The sequence below is a fragment of the Macrobrachium nipponense genome, chromosome 11 (assembly GCF_015104395.2).
Source record: "Macrobrachium nipponense isolate FS-2020 chromosome 11, ASM1510439v2, whole genome shotgun sequence".
Taxonomy (NCBI): domain Eukaryota; kingdom Metazoa; phylum Arthropoda; class Malacostraca; order Decapoda; family Palaemonidae; genus Macrobrachium; species Macrobrachium nipponense.
Window position 1 is genome coordinate 11,873,685 of NC_061087.1, and position 20,250 is coordinate 11,893,934.

The following is a 20,250-nucleotide window of genomic DNA, read 5'->3' on the forward strand; positions in this document are numbered from 1 at the left end:
AACCAGTGTAGCTGGTGATCTAAGGAATACAAACTTCAAATAATTTTTGATATTGTTTACATTATGCCATTAAGAGCAAACAAACCATGAAGTAATTACATGAGAAAACTAAACTGGTGGAAAATTAAACATTACATTCTTATTTTGAAAAGATTTTCAACACAAGAAATGATTTACATTCCTTGATTTTGTACTCAGAGCTTTAATACTGGTACACAACTTAAAATGTAAAAATTGTACAACTGTACCATTACATAATCTTATAGCTGAATATCAGCCTAAGAAAAGCCTGTATTGGGCTCAGAGGTCTGGATAAACTAGCCCTTTATAATAATAATAATAATAATAATAAAGCTGAATATGAAGACGGTTTTGTCCTCTGTAAAAAATTAAACAGTAAACTTGATCTAATTAATTAAACATATTTTGGCTATAAAAAGTAAACAAACAAATGCTTAAAGACTCCTTCCAAAAGACAGCATGATTGTCCATATCACTAATTATCTAAATAAAGGAATATAATATACTTATCTATGGATTACAGGACAAACCTAAAACTGGAATTCAATGGCCTAACAGTGAAAATCGAGTTGCTCTGTTACAGTAATGTTTTACTAAATGATATCTTGTTTATTTTAATAACCAAAATGTTTCAAAATACTACTTTAAAAAATATGATGTTTCACTCGCATTTGAGGTTTTTCTTCTAAAAACAAAAAATTAGCTAAAGAGATAATTACCATGAAAAAGAACTAAAATGCTAATCCATAGTCATAAAGCCTTAGGAGAATTATGAATGAACTTCATAATTTTCCACTCCTGCTAACTTGAGACAACTTTCACATTATAAGTAGTAAGTGTAAAATGTCTGAAGATTTGTAATGATCGCAATGTATGTTTAAGTGTAAAATGTCTGAAGACTGGTTATGATCATGATGTATGTTTATCTGAAAAAAAAAGTGCATGGTGAAACAATTATGACTAACCAGTATTTCATGATAAATGTGTTTGTGTAAGGACTATTGCAAAACTATTAATATAAATGTTTTCCCACAGATCCTACAACCTTTTTGAGAATGAAGATGGGAGTGATGTGATCCTAATGGTGGGAGATGGCAGTTATCGAGAGAGAGTACCAGCCCACTCCTGGGTACTTGCTGCTGGCAACCAGTACTTCAGGGCCTTGTTCCAAGGTCCGTTTGCTGACAGGCACAAAAAAACCTACGACATCCCTAATGACCCAAAGGGATTTCAGAATCTCTTGAAGTAAGTAATGAATTCTAATGCTACATTTTACATTTTTTCTTGAACAATTCATTCAAGTCAAGTAGTAAAAACTTACTAACAAGAATTAATTCCTTCAAAAACCAGAATGAAGAAATTATGCCACATACAAAAGCTATTGTATACAATATCTTAAAATGATATACTATATGGTCTATATAATCCAATAGGTTCAATCAAGCCATTATACTTGAATAGAAAATAATAAATGTCGTGTTTACAGGTGGTTGTACCGTCATGAATGTGGGATCCAAAGTATGGATAGTGCCCTCATCACCTTACAAGTAGCCATTGAGTACCTGTGTCCAGAATTAGCTGAGTTATGTGTCGAGTACATTGGAAAACACTTAAGAGTGTCTAATGTGCTAAAAGTGCTACAGTTCACCTGGAGATACTGTCCATCTTCTCAAACTTCTGACGACAGTCAGGGATCATCAGTTATATCAACAGCTCCTTCAGCTCCTAGTCTTGAAATAATGGATGATCCTGAAGACGACGACGACGACACAAACTCATTTGGTGCTGCAGATAGATTACAGCAGCTTGACTTATCCCAACACACAGTTCACAGTATGAGTCAACTACAAAAGCTTTCAGAAGAAGCAGAATTCCAAGACCCAACAGCATGCTGTAGTGATCTTTACAACGTCTGTCTTGAAGTTGTGGACAGTGCCACCCAAGCTGTTTTAGCATCTGAACCTTTAGAAGAATTAGATTACAGAACTCTACAGCTCATCTTAAAGAGATCAACTCTCAACATACCAAACGAATTACCTATATTTCATGCAGTGCAACGGTGGTCAACAGCCGAATGTAAACGTCGCATGTTGCCTTTGACCTCTGACAACAGAAGAGCAGTTCTTGGTGATCTCTTGTACTATGTAAGGTTCTTGAACATGACAAACGAGCAGCTTCAACAGACCAGTAGCCTCCTCACAGCTGATGAATTCAACTACCTTGCTACTAGAATTTCAGGTCACACTCCTGCCACAATACCTGCCACTCTTAACCCCCATCTGGCCATGATGGCTACACCTCGCCATCACAAGCCGCCTACTCTGCCAACAACAGATTCAACAAACAAGAACAAGAAGAAGGGTACCACAGGCAAGAGAAAATACACAAAAAAGGAGCTAATGTTGGATGTGGTTTCCTGTCTTGCTGTGATTTTTGATTAACATTTCATTTCTGCTTAAATGAATCAGTGTTACAGTATGTAGTTGTTTTCAAGAGATTACATTTATTATTTTGTGAAGGACAACATTCTTTTGAAGTTCAACACATTTACCTCAATGAGGTTTAGGTTTCAACACTAACAAGAAATTTAGTTTGTTATTAGTACGGATGCGTAATTCATAACAGATCCTACTTTTAACACAGAAATTGTTGGTAGCAGTTACATGGATAAAATTCAAAAAGCAGAACTTATAATTTTTTTGTCCATTATAACAATTTTACAAAATCTGCTACTGTTGTTAAAGGAACCCATTTGAACACATAATTTTATGAAACTATATAAATTTGTTGTAGTCTGACTGCAGCCACTTAGAGAATGGAAATTCAAATTGTAAATACAGTACCATAATGTGCATCACATACATGATGTACTACTCTGAATGTGATAATTAACTAACTTAAAAAAAATTGCCTTAACTTGATAGTTGTTAAATGTGTGTAAAGATGTTTTGTATTAAAATGCTTTTTTCCCTCATATCTTATATATGTAAGTTGTCTTGCATATGGTAAATAGTCTAGTCAATTTATTTTCTTTATTTGGCATCAAGCATTGTGGTTAATCAACTATACAGGGATTTTACAAAGAAACCATAACAGCACTTCAACATATTTTTTCTATTTCTTCAATCCATAAAATTATCAAAGAGTATGACTGTTAAGAGAACTTAAATTAGCAAATAAAATTGGTCATACTGTACAGACCAATAACAAGAGAGAATCAATATCCCTATGTACTTATTTCATACAATTTCTGATATCAAACAACCTTGCTGGCTACTGTTAGTCACACACACTGCATAAACAGTGTAGTAATGTTTAAAGTACAATTACCTTTAGTATTTTATTTGAGGGGCTTAGGTAGTTAGAAATACAGTAAAGTTTATTATTATTTTTGACAGTGATTATCCTGCTACCAAAGATTAAACATTTCTTTGGGCTTGTTTCTCTCCTAAATCTAATTACTACCATTATGTATATTAGAATGGGAAAACTATTTACATGATACTTCAATATCAATGAGAATGTACTACTCAATAGTAGATGAAGCATGTTCCATTGCCCAAAAACAGCACCACAAACATATGAGAGCAACTATATTGGGAAGAACCAAGCCTAAAAAAACAAGTGGTACTTTTGCCATAGTAGTAGTATCTCCCATGCATTTAATGTGTGTACAACCAGATTAAGCTTAACAGTTTATTGCTCTCTCTTGTCATTGATCACTTACATATGAAATAGTTCTCTGATATAAGCCACTGAGAAAAATTTAGATGAAAGTAGTGCCTAAACATCATGAAGAAAACTTTGTCAGATCTCATAGCAAAAAAAGCATATATTTATAGCCTTGATGCATTCTGTAAATATTTATGATGCCATTAATGCGCTAAAAAAAGTGCACTGCCTTTTCTATAAAGCCTCTAAAGCAGCAGCCATGCCACTGACACTACAACACCTGGAGAATACTGTAGCATTATTATTTCAGTACAGTATTTAACACATGAAATTTTCATTTACTTTTAAGGACTGTGAGTTACACTGTATTATGCTCTACTTGAATAGGTTTGTGTGCATATTAAGTGAAGTGCTCACATGGCAGTACTGTAACTGTATGTCAGTTTGGAAAAATAAAAGGTGTACCTAGTTGTACACTATTAAAATAAAAAAAATAAAAAACATGATAATCACACTCTGTAGCTAAAATCAAGCAAGAATTACAGTAAACAAAGTGCCATTGCTTTTTTTTTGCTTTCAACAGTATTATTTACTGTACATGTATCAAAACTTATTTTGCTTGAAAATAAATTTGCAAAGCTCAAAATATTTACAAATGATTTTCATATTATTCAGTGCCTGTGCTTATGGGAAATGTCAGTGCAATATGCTTGAAACTCTAACAACAAAGTAAAAAAACATAGTGAAAAGTAAGCTGTCACAATCTACAGTAATCAGAAATCAATCAATTTACATTCAATAGACAGAAGCATACATTCTGACCGTCTTATAATAAAACGCAAAGAAGTTAATCAATATTTACCTAAATATATTTCCTATTTTTTCACCAGTCATAAGCTTTCTAATGTCTATTTTTACTTCAATGGCAAAACAATTAAACACAGCAGCTTTTTGTTAAACTTTACATCATAACTTGCTTTTGTTGATTACAATTTTTAAAACTTCAAAACATACTTATTTGTTAACAATGTATAAGAGGGATCTTTGCATAGTGTCACCATGTTGATAAAAAGAAAACTATACTTTCTTTGCACATTAATACATGAGACTGGAGTTAGTTTTTATTGTGAATATTCATTGAATTAATTTTATTTGAGTCATAAGTTAACTTCAGTGTATGGCATTATGGTTTTCCCTTATAACTGAAAATATACATTAGTCTGTATATAAATGCATAATTTTTTCCAAAAGGTTTGTTTTACATTTTAGCAAGATTGTAAAAGAATGTTGCCAAAGTTAATAAACCGAAAGGTCTAAATAGTACAATATCATCTTATTTGCAATTCCTCACTTTATCTACGGGGTAGTTATCAACATCCACCATATGGGGAACAAGGTACAGTACAGTGGGCCCCCAATATTCGCATTCTCCGGATTCATGGGCTCATGCATTCGCGGACTCACACATTTGCGGATTTCTCTCTGGACTATATCTACCCATTATTTGCAGGAAATTCGCCTATTCGCTGTATTTTTCTATGAGAAATATCCAAAAATTCCTGGTTTTTTATGAATTTTACCATAAAATACACTTTTTGTGATAAAACTATTAAAAAAACCAGGTATACAAATTTTTACTTAGTTTATTTACTTAGTTTTTCTTGAGTTTTAACTAACAAAATAGGCTGTTTTAAGCATTTTTAAAGGGGTTCCAACTATTCACGGGTTTTAGCTATTCTCTGGGGGGTTGGTACCCATCCCCCGCGAATACGGAGGAACCACTGTACGTATACCTTTCATAACAAACTGCAAACAATACCAAAGATTGATTAGTGTTCCTTTGGGCTCCATTTTTGTGTAGTTTTCAAGTACGTATATTAGTACTTTATAGCAAATGCAAGTCTTTGAAGCAGTAAACAATTCTTTAGTTTTAAAAGCTGGAGACCTTGAAAAATAAAGAATTGTCTATTGCTGGAATTATTGAATTAATGCATATTGTTATATGTATATTAATATCCTTGAAACATTACACATAAAGGATTTTTTTGTTACCTAATAAGCCACATAGGTGGAAATTGCTCAAACCTCTCAGATTTTGCTTTGAGTTGTAACATATATTAATCAGTTACTTCCAAATATGCCCTTGCCTGACCCAGAAAAACAGTGTGTTCCTCTAGATGGGGGTGGAGGGTGCTCTTGTTTGCTCCCATGCTAAGAGACATTCTGGAGGAAGAGGATCGTTACCTCTTAGTCCTCAGATGGAACTGTCTAATGGTTCTCATGGGGGAAAAAGAGGAAGTTGCTCTGTGATTCTGGAGTTAGAGCCAGAATAGTGATGGGGAGATTAAGGCCAGAATAGTGATGGGGAGATTAAGGACATCACTTTGGCTCTCCTTCTATGTGTGTGATAATGATTTCCAACAAGACATGTTATGCACTCAATTAATGTGATGATGCTAAAAGGTACACAGAGGCCTAATCAAGTTCCTCAATACCAGAGCCAAGTTCCAGCTGAAAGATTTGACTGCCAATTTCAGGACAGACTGCCGAGATGATATATTAAGTATGATAAACCACTGCTAGTAACCATATCTACACACCTCAACTCAACTACTTGAGAAAGGGCTGACAAGGAGAGCTTCTCTTTGGACATGAATGAAGATGAAAAAGTCTCCTATTAAGGGAATAAAAACTTCACATGCAGAGGCATTTCATTCTCTGCCCTTACCCATTTCCCCTGGTAATTTGTCAATATCAACCTTCTGCAGAGCAGTAACAGCAGCAGCTGCTAACTCAGAAAACCCTTCTCTAAAGGTATGCTGGATGATATCCAAGTATGAACTTGGCCAACCTGTAGTAAAACAAATGCAGGTAGTCGTCATGTGAGGCTGTGTCCTACCTGTCAAAGAACTCTGGCAGGTGGGGTTGTTTTACAACCTAATAATCCTTAATGGTTTACCATTATCTCATACAAAATTATATATAAATGAACAACAGCTGAGAAATAAGTCAAAAGAGTAATCCCTAAAGCATGGGAAAGGAAAACATCAAAAGCAGCACTAAGTCAGATGGCAATGATGTCTAAAGCTGAATAGTCCATGAGCATGGACTGACTCAGTGAAATGTGTACATTTCAGAGTTCACATTAATGCACAAAAGTAACAAACACCTAGCCAGGGAACTACTAAACTGCCATTGGAGCTGGGGGTTTTCAGATTTTTGGGGAATACTCATCCATCATAGATTTTAATGATTTTGGGAAACAAAAAATAGCCACTCTTCTAGTTTTATGTCCAGAAATATAAATTTTACTTGCCATGACAGTCAGATGCGGTGAGCACTAAAACAGCACAACAATAAGCTGTGGTGAGTACCCAAAGAGAAAGTGCTCTGGCATCAAAAATAGCAAAATAACTGTAAAATTTCACCAACATTTTTCACCCTCTCTCCATCCATTAAGTTATAATGGTTTACTGGCCAAATACTACAGAAGAGAATAATTTACTTAATTTGTACCTAGTGTTTATAAAGGGAGCATAATGGTTCAATGTCAATTATAAAAAAAACAAAATACAATAGAGGTTGCCTTAAAACCAATCACCATACAGACAAGCAAAAAAAAAGTCTGTATACAAGCAAAAAAAAAGTCTGTATATGTCTCAATGGACAATATGAATAAATTACCACTTTCTTTACTTCTTAACAGCAAAATGCGTCCACAGCCAAATATTAACATCATTACTAATGCTTTTTGCTTACAGTTACTAGTTTATTCTCAAAAGTCGATAGAAGATTCTTTATATAATTAAAACTATGATGAAACAGTGCTACACAAAATCTTTACAAAATGCTAGACATCTAAAGTATCAAGCATGGTGATATATAAAACATGAAATTAATACCATTTCAGTGTTTTATATAATACAAATCACAGTTTTACTCATGTCCTATGATTAATATTGGTTGGAAATGTGGATGATGCTGAATATTATAATTCATAATCAACTGGGTATTTAACTCAAGCTAATATACACATGCAAGGAAGAGGACCATACTGGATGAATATTACGACGACTTGCCATAACTGTGAGATGCATTCAATCTTTGCTGTCGGTAAAAGGGTGTATCACAATACCTTATTGTGTAGTCTGGAAAAAGGCTTGTGAGATAACTCTGACTAGTTGGAGGAAACTCCCTATGATAGATGGGTTTGCATGAAGTCAGTTTATTTCATCATAGCTCCAGCAATCATCTATAAATGTGTCAATCAAATTTACTTTTGCATCTACCTGCAGAATGGAGGGACACTCTTGGGAACTTCTCTGAGTCAGGAACCAAAGCTCTTATAACTCAAGAAGGTTGTTTAAAGCAAAGATGACCACATACAGTATAAAGCTAAGTGCTTATACTTGGTATGTATCTTCATGATTGGAAAATGAGAAGACACACCATTCATGAAAAAAACTCATAACCCTTGATGTCTACATCTCTACAATGTAATCACAAATGGATAACATCAGAAGGTGATACTTGACCACCATGACTACTGGGCCTGGTGCCATCAAATACAAATCAACATTTGTCAACTTGGGTTTATTAAATAAGTCTAAGCAAATGTGTACTGGTACTGCTATGTATGTACATGCAATTGAAATAGATAAAACATCCATATTATTTCCTAAAGCAACAGAAACTGTGTGGGGCAAGATTTCATGGATTAGCACTCTTACTTGTTCCACCTCTCCCCTTCACATTATTATAAGATGGCTGTGAGACATGTTCTAGCAAGTACGAGACCACGTTCCACGTAACTTGCTTCTCTTGAAAATGTCTAGCATCATGGAACCTGGCCTCTGGTTCCCCGCAAGAAGTGAAGGATAGCCCTCACTGGACAGAAAAGTTTCTTATGAAAGTGATGAAAGAAGTGAAGGGATGATGAAATGTGTTATGAAAAATTCTGGTCATTTGTTACTTGGGTTTTATTCTACACGAGATGAAAACAACAACCCCGATGATGACCAACTTCTAACATGAGTAGCTTTTCCAGTCAGCATGTGAAGCTTCCTGACCTACCTAAAAATTACAAATTCCCTTAGAAACCCTGTCTTCAGCATGAGATCCAGCAATAATGATCCTTGAAAAGGTTAATATGAGGCTTATAAGAGGGATCCAAATTGGGAAGGTTAGGTAACCCACAAGGATCCTCCATCACAAAAAGCTCGACAGGTTTCTTATACTCCACAGAAGGCTGAGTTTAGTTATCAAAATTCAAATCCAAAGAGAGTTGACATAAATCTCTTGATGACACAGCAGGCAGCTTCAAATGTTATTGAAAAAGATAAAATCTGTAAACAAAGGAATATCAGAATCAACTAGATTAATTTCCATTTCATTGCATCATTTACTGAATTGGTTTCACTTGTCCAGCTAAGAGATTGTTGGCTGAAGATTTACAAGCTCCTATGATGGCTGCAGCTGCCTATTTCAAAAAACTTACTTTGAGATCTCACTTAATACCCTCTATTCATGAAGTCATAACATTTCACAGCTACCACGGAACTCGAAAAATGCAGCTGCCCTAGCAGCTTCCTTGGAGGCCTCCTATGGCTGTACACCAACTTACTTTAAAGATCTTCAAACTACTGCTGGAGCCAAAGGGGAGTAATCAGAATTATCTTTGTAATCCTGCATACTCAGATTTTGACTTATGACCTGCTTGATTGATCAGCTTATGGTACAGAATTATGTAAATGCAACAACAGCATGCCCCAAAAATACCAAAGAGCTCTACAGATTTCTGGATTTAGTGGCTAATCCAATGGCAGGACCTGCTTCCCCCAGCCAAGACTATCTGCCAAAAAAATGTACATTCCTGTGACAAAATTTGGAATTGAACCAAAATTGTTTGCTTCTACCCACATGAGATGTCTACTGTAAGCTTGCATTATTTTCAAACAAACCACCATCAGGTTCTCAGTCATTATACCAACAACCTTCTTGTCAAGAGCAAGAGCAAATGTTTGGAGGACTAAGACAGCCAGCTTCAATTCAAGAAGCAATGTGATGCCTCCTGTTCTACAATATCCACATTCTCGCCACTAAACAGGTAATTTTTTTTTTTTTTTGTCTGCTTCCTAACCATGATTTCTCAAGCAACATGAGATGTCCAATCATGGATTGCCACAACTTGGCTGCTAAACCAAGGAAGAAACTCTTCTACTCCTGCCATCTGTTGGGTTTCCCGCTCTCATAATGAGGTTCACATACAGATGTATCATAATAAGGTCAGATGTTGTCACAATTCTCTTGCCAATATCTTCATCCATTTGCCCAAGCACCTCTAAAGTCTTCTGCCATTCCAATGAACCAATGCTGCCACTGATAGCAAGGCAGAAGTAAAGATGTCCATGCCAGTTGATAAGTTGAAACATAGGAAAAAAACTCAAATACCTTCCACATCCAAAAGTATCACAGATATTTCTTTATAGATGGAAATCATTACACTGAATCCATCGTCTCCATCCTGATGGAGCATGTTGCACAAATCCACAGGGATGAAATTGATTATTGATTGATATACTTATGTTGGCTTTAACGCCAAAAACAAGGAACTATAGAACCCAGAGATTTGTCCTGCTACCCCTCAATCATTTACTTTTGGGCAAAAGGCCAAGTGCTGGGACCTATGAGGTTATTCAATGCTAGTGGGACAGGGGGGGGAGACCTTGTTTCAAAAAAGGGAAGTCAATCACCTATTCTGATAACTTCAAACACCAACAGCTCTGCTCCTATCAACTTCCAAGATCTTCAAAAATCCTGGAAACAAGTTCCCACTGGTAAAACAACTGTCAGCAGGGAATAGCTTTTATATACTGATTTCTAACCAAGTTGTGGTTTCTATATATTATGCATAGACCTCAAATAACATAAGCTATAAACCAGACAAGGATAATTTGCATATATCCACCATGCACTAAATATAGCTTTATATTTAGCTTGACAACTTCAAAAACTGGGGAACTGGTAACACTGGCAACTGATGTCACATATTTGGTGATGTATGAGATTCCATATACATACTACACTCATTCCTGCATTTGGATGAAACGGGCTGCCTGAATGGTCTCATATTAGTTCAAAACTAAGTTTCAAAAACCATTAACTTGTGTTTTTCCTAAAAAATATTAGATGATACAAAATAAGTAAACTCATGATAATCCATTAAGCTGACATCTTTGCAGCAGTAATTTTAGACCATCTTGATTTACTGATTATCCTCTTCAAAAATAGTACCACTGGTTGGCAACCATTCTACACACATCTCAAGGTGGGGTTAGGCAACTAGGCACAGCATGTCTCACTGGTGAGGTTAGGAAAACATGCCAAACTTTGAAAATTTTTATATAAGAGGTGGTCCCTGTCCAAGGATGACACTAAAGTAAGGCAGGCCTTATCCAAAGGGCCTCTAAACACAGTGACTAAAGAAAACTAACACACACAAAATCACATTTCCTTACATTTCCTTACAGTTCGTTCGGGTTGCCCCAGGTCCCTCAGTGTGAGGCGCCTCTAATGTCTACCAGAGAGTTGCTAGTACATCTTCCGGTATATTTTGCATCTTCCAATCTTGGATGGTCTGGGATGCAGTTTAGATATTTGTCGAGCTTATTCTTAAACACATCTACGCTCACTCCTGATATATTCCTCAGATGAGCTGGCAACGCATTGAATAGACGCTGCATTATCGATGCTGGTGCGTAGTGGATTAATGTCCTGTGTGCTTTCCTTATTTTTCCTGGTATAGTTTTGGGCACTATTAATCTACCTCTGCTTGCTCTTTCTGATATTTTTAGTTCCATGATATTTTCTGTTATTCCTTCTATCTGTTTCCATGCCTGAATTATCATGTAGCGGTTCTCCTTTCTGTCCTTTCTAGGACTATATAATTTTAAGGATTGTAGTCTTTCCCAGTAGTCTAGGTCCTTAACTTCTTCTATTCTAGCTGTAAAGGACCTTTGTACACTCTCTATTTGTGCAATATCCTTTTGATAGTGTGGGTACCATATCATATTGCAATATTCAAGTGGACTACGAACATATGTTTTATAAAGCATAATCATGTGTTCAGCTTTTCTTGTTTTGAAGTGCCGTAACAACATTCCCATTTTTGCTTTACATTTTGCCAACAGAATTGCTATTTGATCATTGCATAACATGTTCCTATTCATCATCACACCAAGGTCTTTAACTGCTTCCTTATTTGTGATTGTCTCATTATTAGGTCCCCTATATGCATATAGCTTTCCTTCTCTGTCTCCATAATTTATTGATTCAAATTTATCAGAGTTAAATACCATCCTATTTACCTCTGCCCAATCATATACTTTGTTAAGGTCTCTTTGTAGAGCGTTCCTATCTTCAATCACAAGTAATTTCTCTACTTATTCTTGTGTCATCAGCGAAAACTACTACCGAATCCTTAACATTACTGTCTATGTCTTCAATCATATAACAAACAATATTGCAGCTAGCACCGTACCTTGTGGCACACCGGATATTACCTTGGTTTCATCCGATTTCTCATCGTTTGCAATAACTATCTGTTTTCTGTTGTGTAAAAATTCTTTTAACCATCTTCCTACTTTATCTACGATATTGTGTTTTCTAATTTTCTTTGCTAATATATTATGGTCTACTTTGTCAAAAGCTTTTGCAAAGTCTAGATAAACCACATCTGTTTCATTTCCGCTTTTCATATTTTTGAATATGTTCTCACGGTGGACTAACAGTTGGGTTTGTGTACTTTTTCCGGGTACGAACCGTGTTGTCCTATATTAAACAAATTATTTTTTATTAAATGTTTCATAATATTTTTCTTCATTACCCTTTCATACACTTTCATAATATGTGATGTTAGACTCACAGGCCTATACTTACTTGCCTCTAGTCTTGATCCACTTTTGAAAGTAGGGGTGATATATGCTAATTTGTGCTCATCATAAATCTTGCCTGTATCTACACTTTGTCTTAATAATATTGCAAGTGGCTTTGCGATAGAATGAACTACTTTCTTTAACAAAATAGCAGGGACTCCATCTGGCCCTGCAGCAGCTCCATTTTTAATTTCATTAATTGCCTGCACAATATCAGCTTCATTAATTTCTATGTCAGCTAAATATTCACTATTTTCGTCCCTTACTTCTATATCATTATCTTCATTATCTCTTCTAGGGTGAATTCTCTCTTTATTCGTTCTGCCAGTATGTTGCAAAATTTCCTTTTTTTCATTCGTTAATCTCCCTTCAATTCTCAGAGGGCCTATTTCTATTCTTCTTTTATTCATCTTCTTCGCATATGAGTATAATAGTTTGGGGTTTTGCTTGATATTTAATAGGGTTTTTTCTTCCAAGTCCCGTTTTTCATTTTCTTTTGATTGTATAATCTTTTGTTCTGCATTTTCTATCTTACTTTTTAGTTCTATAACTTTCCATGCATTTTTTTCTTTTGCAAGACCTTTTTTCCACTTTCTGATTTTCTGGAACAAGATCCTTCTGTCTCTTGGTATGCATGAATGATGTTTACTTTTCTTCTTCGGTATATATTTATCCACTATTTTCTCCAATATTTTATATAATATCTCCGTATTTACCCTTATGTCATCACTTACGAAAATGTTATCCCAATCTTTGTTTAATTCTTCATTAATTTCTGACCATTTTATATTTTATATCCTTCCCACTTTTTCATTTCTTGCTTATCTCTATTTTCACTTTCTCAGAGAAAATATCCAATGGCATACACAACAAGCAAAATGCAGTTTACCAAAAAAATCACTTATGAACAGATAGTATAAGTGATTACTATATGAACAGTATAAGGTGATGAGTATACATCATTATACTAGTTGAAAATACAAAGAATACAATAACAATTTGGCACAGTGGGTAGATCATTGAAGTAATGAAGAAAAGCCCAGAAAAATATAAATGTAAAGAGTAGCAAAATGTATTAAAAACTACCCAAATATGCCAAAAATATAAGTCAGCTGTCCTTAGTTGTTCAAAAACTAAGGACAGCTGACTTATATTTCACTCACTCATAGGATAAGAAGGAAATTTATGAAGGCATTTGGCATAAACAAAAACTCACCTGCCAAGTGCTCAATGGTTAACAACTCAATAATCAATTTGTAATAAGAACTAAATTATAGTTAACTGGCACCAAAACCTAACGAAAGTATCAACTTACATATAACTTTGAAAAAACACTGACAAACACTAAAATATAGTAATCCCTCGCCACTTTGCGGTTCAAGTTTTGCGGCCTCAGTGCATCACTGATTTTTTCAAAAATATTCATCGAAAAATAAAAATTCAAAAATACCGCCATATCGGCAGCCGTATTGCAGAAAGCAGTGTTGTTTCATCGTGATGCACGAGAGAAACAGTTTCCCAGGATGCCAGACAAAGAGAGAAGCTCTCTCAGAAGCTTTGTACATACCCATGGGCACTCAGACAAGGCACGTGATTGGTTCCCAGCGCGAGATCGACAAATGAGAGCACAAGTGGATGTATCCCATGAGCTGATTGGCTGCGCATCATCGCATCCTCTCCCAGCTTCTTTCCTTGTTGTATCTTGCCACTCTCATTCACGCTGTTAACTGTGTCTCGCATATTTTAATTGTTGTGTTCGAAATTAACTTTTCATTAAGCCCTTACAATGCCTTCTAAGCGCCGCGCCCCTGCAAAAGATTCCTCTAGTGAGCCCAAGAGAAAGATGATGATGATGACCATCAGTGAAAAGGTCAAACTTTTACATATGTTAAAACAGGGGAGAATTTATGCCAACGACGACAACAAAGAAGATGCTGAAGAATCCACTGAAGATGATCCTGACAACCCTCAAGCCAGTACTAGCTCTGCCATGAGTGATTTGCCTCCTCGAGGACGAGGCTTTACAGTCAGCAAAGGTTGGTTCGATAAATTTCAAAAATTTCAAAAGCGTGCCTTTGTATGGTGATGCTGCCTCTGCCGACACCGATGCTGCTCGTCATTACGTGGAGGATGAGTTTCCTAAGCTCATCAGTGATGGTGGCTACCTCCCTGAGCAAGTTTTTAACATGGACAAGACAGGACTCTTTTGGAAGATGCCTTCTCGTACATTCCTCTTCAAGGATGAAGTGAAGAGCCCAAGCTTCAAGACCCACAAGGAATGTGTCACTCTCATCATGTGTGGCAATGCTGTGGGCTTTATGTTTAAGCCAGGCCTTATTTATAAGGCCAAAAGTCTACAGGCTTTAAAAAACAAAAATAAGGCTCTGCTCCCCGTATATTGGATGCATAACTCTAAGGCCTGGATAATGAAAGCCATGACCCTCGAATGGTTCCTCCATTGCTTCATTCCCTAGGTGAAGCTGTATCTGGCTCAGAAGGGCCTCCCTTTTTAAGGTCCTTCTCTTGATGGACTGTGCAGGAGGCCATGCAACAGACTTGCAATATGATGGGGTTCAGATTGAGTTTCTGCCCCCCAACACCACATCTCTAATTCAGCCGATGGATCAAGGTGTCATTCGTGCCTTTAAGGCATTCCACACTCGTTCCACGATGGAGGGCATCATCTCGGCAGTTGACGACGATGACGAAGGCTTCACCTTGAAAAAGTACTGGCGTAACTACGACATTGCGTCATGCTTGACTAATATCCAGCAAGCATTGAAGGACATGAAAACTGAGAACATAAATTCTTGCTGGAAGAAATTATGGCCTAATGTGGTGCATGACAATGCAGGTGAGGCTGGCTCGCATCATCTGGGATGAAGGATTCGTCTACATGACGGAAGAAGACATCAACGGCCTTATCGATGCCCACTCGGACCCACTGACAGATGAAGAGCTCCTTGAGATGACGAAGTCTGCAAGTGAAGAAGAAAGCGAAGAAGAGCAAGACAAAGAAACTGAAGAGCATGGCCTTACCCTGGAGAATCTGCAACAATTGTGCAACATGGTAAGGGCAATGCAACGATTTGCACAAGACATCAACGATAATATGGTTCGAGCTGTCGAGTTTAGCAACCGTGTTGACGGGGTTATGTCCTTGTACAAGGGCATTTTGCAGCAAAAGAAAAAACGACGACAGCAACTACTCATCACCATGTTCTTCTCCAAGGTATGAAAAAACATGTAAGACTGTACATATTGGTTTTCGTATGAAAAAAACATAAGTAATACTGTACATATTGACTGAGTATATGAAGTTGGACTTCTGAATAAATCAAGATACGAACAGCCACTCAGAACGTAACTCAATCATAAAAATAGATTCAAAATAGGGAAATATCACCTCTGAAGTTGTACTACATGGGAATCAGAATATAAAATTTAAGCCAAAGGCCAAGCACTGAGGCCTATGAGGTCATTCACCTCAGAAAGGGAAATTGTGGATAAAGAAGTTTTAAGGTGTAACAGCAGTAAAATCTCATAGTTGCACTATGAAAAAATTGTTAGGAAATGGGGGAAAGTATGATAAAAGAAAGCTAATACGAAAGGAGGTACATTAAAAGGAATGAAAGGGGTTGCAGGTAGGGGCCGAAGGGATGCTGCAAAGAACCTTAAGTAATAACCATAGTGCATAGCATGAGGTGCACTGATGGCACTACCCCACTACAGGGAGTTGCACCGTGGTATCCAAAACACAGATGTAATATGCATATCAACCCCTGAAGTTATGTTGTCTTAAAAAGTGCCTATTTTTAGCTTAGATTTAAATGAAGAAATTGGCTCCATAAGTTAAACTGTTATTCAAAAGCCCCAAAACTCTGATTTCAACAGGTAAATAGCCGTCTCTTTGTTTGTTTGTATGGTGTTTTTACGTTGCATGGAACCAGTAGTTATTCAGCAATGGGACCAGCAGCTTTATGTGACTTCAGAACCACGTCGAGAGTGGACATCTATCACCAGAAATACACATCTCTGACTCCTCAATGGAATGCCCATGAATCGAACTGACAGCCAGCGAGGTGGTAGTCCATGACCAAACCGACCACGCCACTGAGGCACTAAATAAATAGCCTTCTGAAGTTGCATTGCATCCCCAGTTTTACTACTGGATGTAAGATGATGTTAGTACATCATAAAAGATGATTAACATTTAATGAGATGTATTAAATATAAACCATATGTCATTCATCAATAGATGTTATAATTTCCATACATAGCATAACATACCTTTCAACATATACATATTGTGTTTTAACTTTAAAGTGAAAAGTTAACTACTAACACCAGCTACAATTCCTCATCTCCAAAATAGTATGTGCACAAAACTTTTTTTATTCTCTAAGATACAAAAGACACACAACATATTCTAAGTACAGTAGTAAGATAGTCAAGACAGCTTCAATCCCAGCATGAAACAACATTATGCTGCAAAGTCTTCTGATGATGACTGAACCAATCACAAAACATTCCTTCCCATCACAACAAGATATACAGAGAAACCATCATATTGCTGTTAATAATGTCCCCAAAATAATGGGTCAAAAGTAGAGTAGTATTTTCAAGTGTAAACTAAAACATGAAGGCAAAAGTAACCTTGTCTCACAACAAACACAAACCTCAGTAAAGGCAAGTTACTGACCAAACATCTTCAATTTCATGCATTATGTCCCTAAGCCAATTTGCAATACTACCCAAGGAACTAACTCCTTCGATAGCATAGTTGACATAAAGAGATGAGAATCTTCAGAATTACAGTGCCTTGCGCTTCCCCCTAGAAAATTTTAACGTCCTCACAAAATCCAGAATGATGAAATGGTGCGCAAACTTTCCACTTACAACTAGTATGACAAGCACAACAACTTGTGAAGTTGACTCACCCTTTCCATCACAGCAAAGACTGTCATGCAGACAATTGCAATCTTCTCACCAAATGTTTTGAGATTGTGTTGCATGCTCAAAAGTTCATTTAATAGCCTTTGCAAGCTCCAAAAACCTGGATGAGTAAGTCATAACTGAGAGCCCAAGCCTCTTGATGTGCCCATGAATATGAGCACCTGTGAAAGTCTGAAAAGAACTCAATCTAACAATTACTGACACATTCTTTCAATAAGTATTCTTACATTTATCTTCTCCCTTCTGCTCTGTATGAGAAGTGGATACTTCACTGCTCTATTTCTTAGACTAATGAAGACAAATGACATAAAACATGCAAAAAAGTTACAAATGAAAACCTGGCGAATTCTGGACAGTACAAGACTGATTATAACAATATTGACCTGTTGTTTGAGGTATTAAGATTTAGAACCATTCACAAAAAATCACAAGGTTAGGAATTGTACTTCAGTTGTGACTTACATTATTCCTTCATATTTTATCAGCAAACAGAGAGAAGCACACTTAACTTCAAGGAAAGTCTCCCAAACGCAATAATGTTTATTTTACTACTGTAATATATTTTCTGCTATGTTAATAACACAACATCCCTACAAGGAAATAAATGATTCACATATCATCACTGAGGCTGAAAAAAGAAGAGCAAAACTTTGTTGATACACATATAGTTTTGATGCATTCAAAGAAAGTTAAGCTTGGAAAAAAAATCACTGCAATCCACAACCAGAATTACTTACAAGACAGCCAAAGAGCAAACCAATGTGAAGCATACACTGCCGTCTAAACCAAACAAAGGCAATTTCCCACTCCAGCTATATCTACTTCAGTTCCCACCCAGTCACTTATACCACCACAATTGTCCTAAAATTCAGGCCCAATATGGCTACGTCTATGAAAAAAGTAAAATTTTGGAAAAGATAATAGATAATGTATACATTCTCTGGCTACCTTGTCCATCTTTTATTAACACTACTTAAGAGGAAAAACTATCAAAAAGACTTTTATCTCGCTCAATAAGAGAACTTTGCTTTGATAAAAGAGCTCAACTACAATCCTAAAGGAATCTTCTAACTGAAATAATGACTCCAATTTGCAATTCTTGACTTCCTCTACAGCCCCCTTGAGAAGGAGGGAGACTTGACCTCCTCAGAAAGGGCAAAAAACTTCTTAGAGCCTTCCAAGTACTAAGTCAAGGCAATTAGAAACTTGACTGAAGGAGGCTTCTTGTAGAATGGGATGGAGTAGCCCTCCTTTAGGACCTTGACTACCCAAGGTTTCGCCCCTCTGCGACTCCACTCTTCCAAAAAAGGTAAAGTCTGGCTCCTACCGGGGTGCAAAGAACCAAAACTCTTATTTCTCAGAGGCAGGCTTGAAAGTGAACTTCTTAATAGACCTCAAAGGTGGACATAGATTGGCATGAGATTTGGCTGGAGCTTTTGCTTTCCTCCACAAAAGGACTGAGGTTGCAAAAGATCGTGCATGGAATTTTTCTTCAAGTCCGATGAGATCTTGACACTGGTTTGGAGGAAAAGATGCAACTTGTCCAGTGGCAAGAAAAGGAGAGCTGACTTCTGGGTTAGGGTGACCCCTTTTGTATGAAGGAGCACCACAACACTCTTTCCTTTAAAATCTCCATGGAAAAGAGAAAGGCGAGCTATGAGGAGCCATCCCTTACTGCCTTGTCAGCATACAGCAATACTCCTAACCCTCCTAACCAGTCCAAAGCAAAGTCCCAGGTTATGGCAATCCTCTCGGAGGCAGGAGAGAGCTTCGAAGAAAGTAACAGGCACCTGACCAGATATTCCAGGAACCTGGGAATCAAAATCAGGCACAATATGAGATGGGTTCCAGGCTGTCCCAAGTGAACCGGAGAGGATGAGCCAAGGAGGAGGCAGGAAGCAGATCAGCAAAGCTATAGGAGGGCTGAGGGGTATGACTGGCTTCCTTGTACCTCTTGAATGGAAGAGGGGAGCAATCTGCATTGGCAGTGTGCCTCTTAAGCAGGGACAACAAACGACATAGTTGGGTAGCACCACGGGCGCCCCTTGTCAGGACTGGACCCTTCCGATTCCGACGTAAGTTGATGTACACTAACTGAGACACCTTTCCAACGGGGTACTGCCACAACCTAAGAACAAGCAACAGGCTTGATGATGGGAGCAACTACCCATGAGCAAATCCAACCGGCCTCCCTTGGACCTCTGGTGCAGGGGAGCAGGACAGGGACCTTTGTTTAGGAATACCAGTGGGACGAGCAGCCACCTCCTCAACATGCACAACACTACCACTTTGTACAACACTATCACTCTACGCATTGATAGACTCTTTGTCCATAAGGACATTAAGGGAAGAACCCATTTCCACCACTATATTAACCAATACCCCAAGCTTCTAGTCGAACCTTCATTTGAGGTTATCAAATGGCATCGTAACTGGAAGCATGGGAATCTGGCATAGGAGAATAAGGTAAAGAAGTAGGAGACGGCAAGAATCAGAAAGGAAGGAATATCACTATCATCTAAAAGATCAGGCAAAGGGATAGACTTTAAGCTAGCTCTATTTTTGGCTCTAGAAGCCACCTTCCTCTTCCTGTCCCTCCAAAGTTTGTGTAGATGAAACTTCAATACCTTCCACTTTTTGTCATTCCAATTCTGACATTCAATGCAAG

The 20,250-nt window shown here is 37.1% G+C and overlaps 2 protein-coding genes across 6 annotated transcripts in view; one reads left to right on the forward strand and one right to left on the reverse strand.

Annotated features, from left to right (window-relative positions):
- The window catches only part of LOC135222788 (BTB/POZ domain-containing protein 6-B-like), a 57,626-nt gene extending 52,607 nt beyond the window's left edge, over window positions 1-5,019 (forward strand). For all 5 annotated transcript variants that reach the window (XM_064261182.1, XM_064261436.1, XM_064261354.1 and 2 more), the window contains 2 exons: window positions 1,057-1,266; window positions 1,508-5,019. In XM_064261182.1, the coding sequence (XP_064117252.1) occupies window positions 1,057-1,266; window positions 1,508-2,462 (1,165 nt within the window). In that variant the 3' untranslated portion in view covers window positions 2,463-5,019. The remainder of the gene's footprint in view (window positions 1-1,056; window positions 1,267-1,507) is intronic.
- LOC135223666 (glutamate formimidoyltransferase-like) overlaps window positions 1-20,250 on the reverse strand; it is a 236,909-nt gene that overhangs the window by 193,069 nt on the left and 23,590 nt on the right. The gene's annotated exons all lie outside the window — the stretch shown is intronic.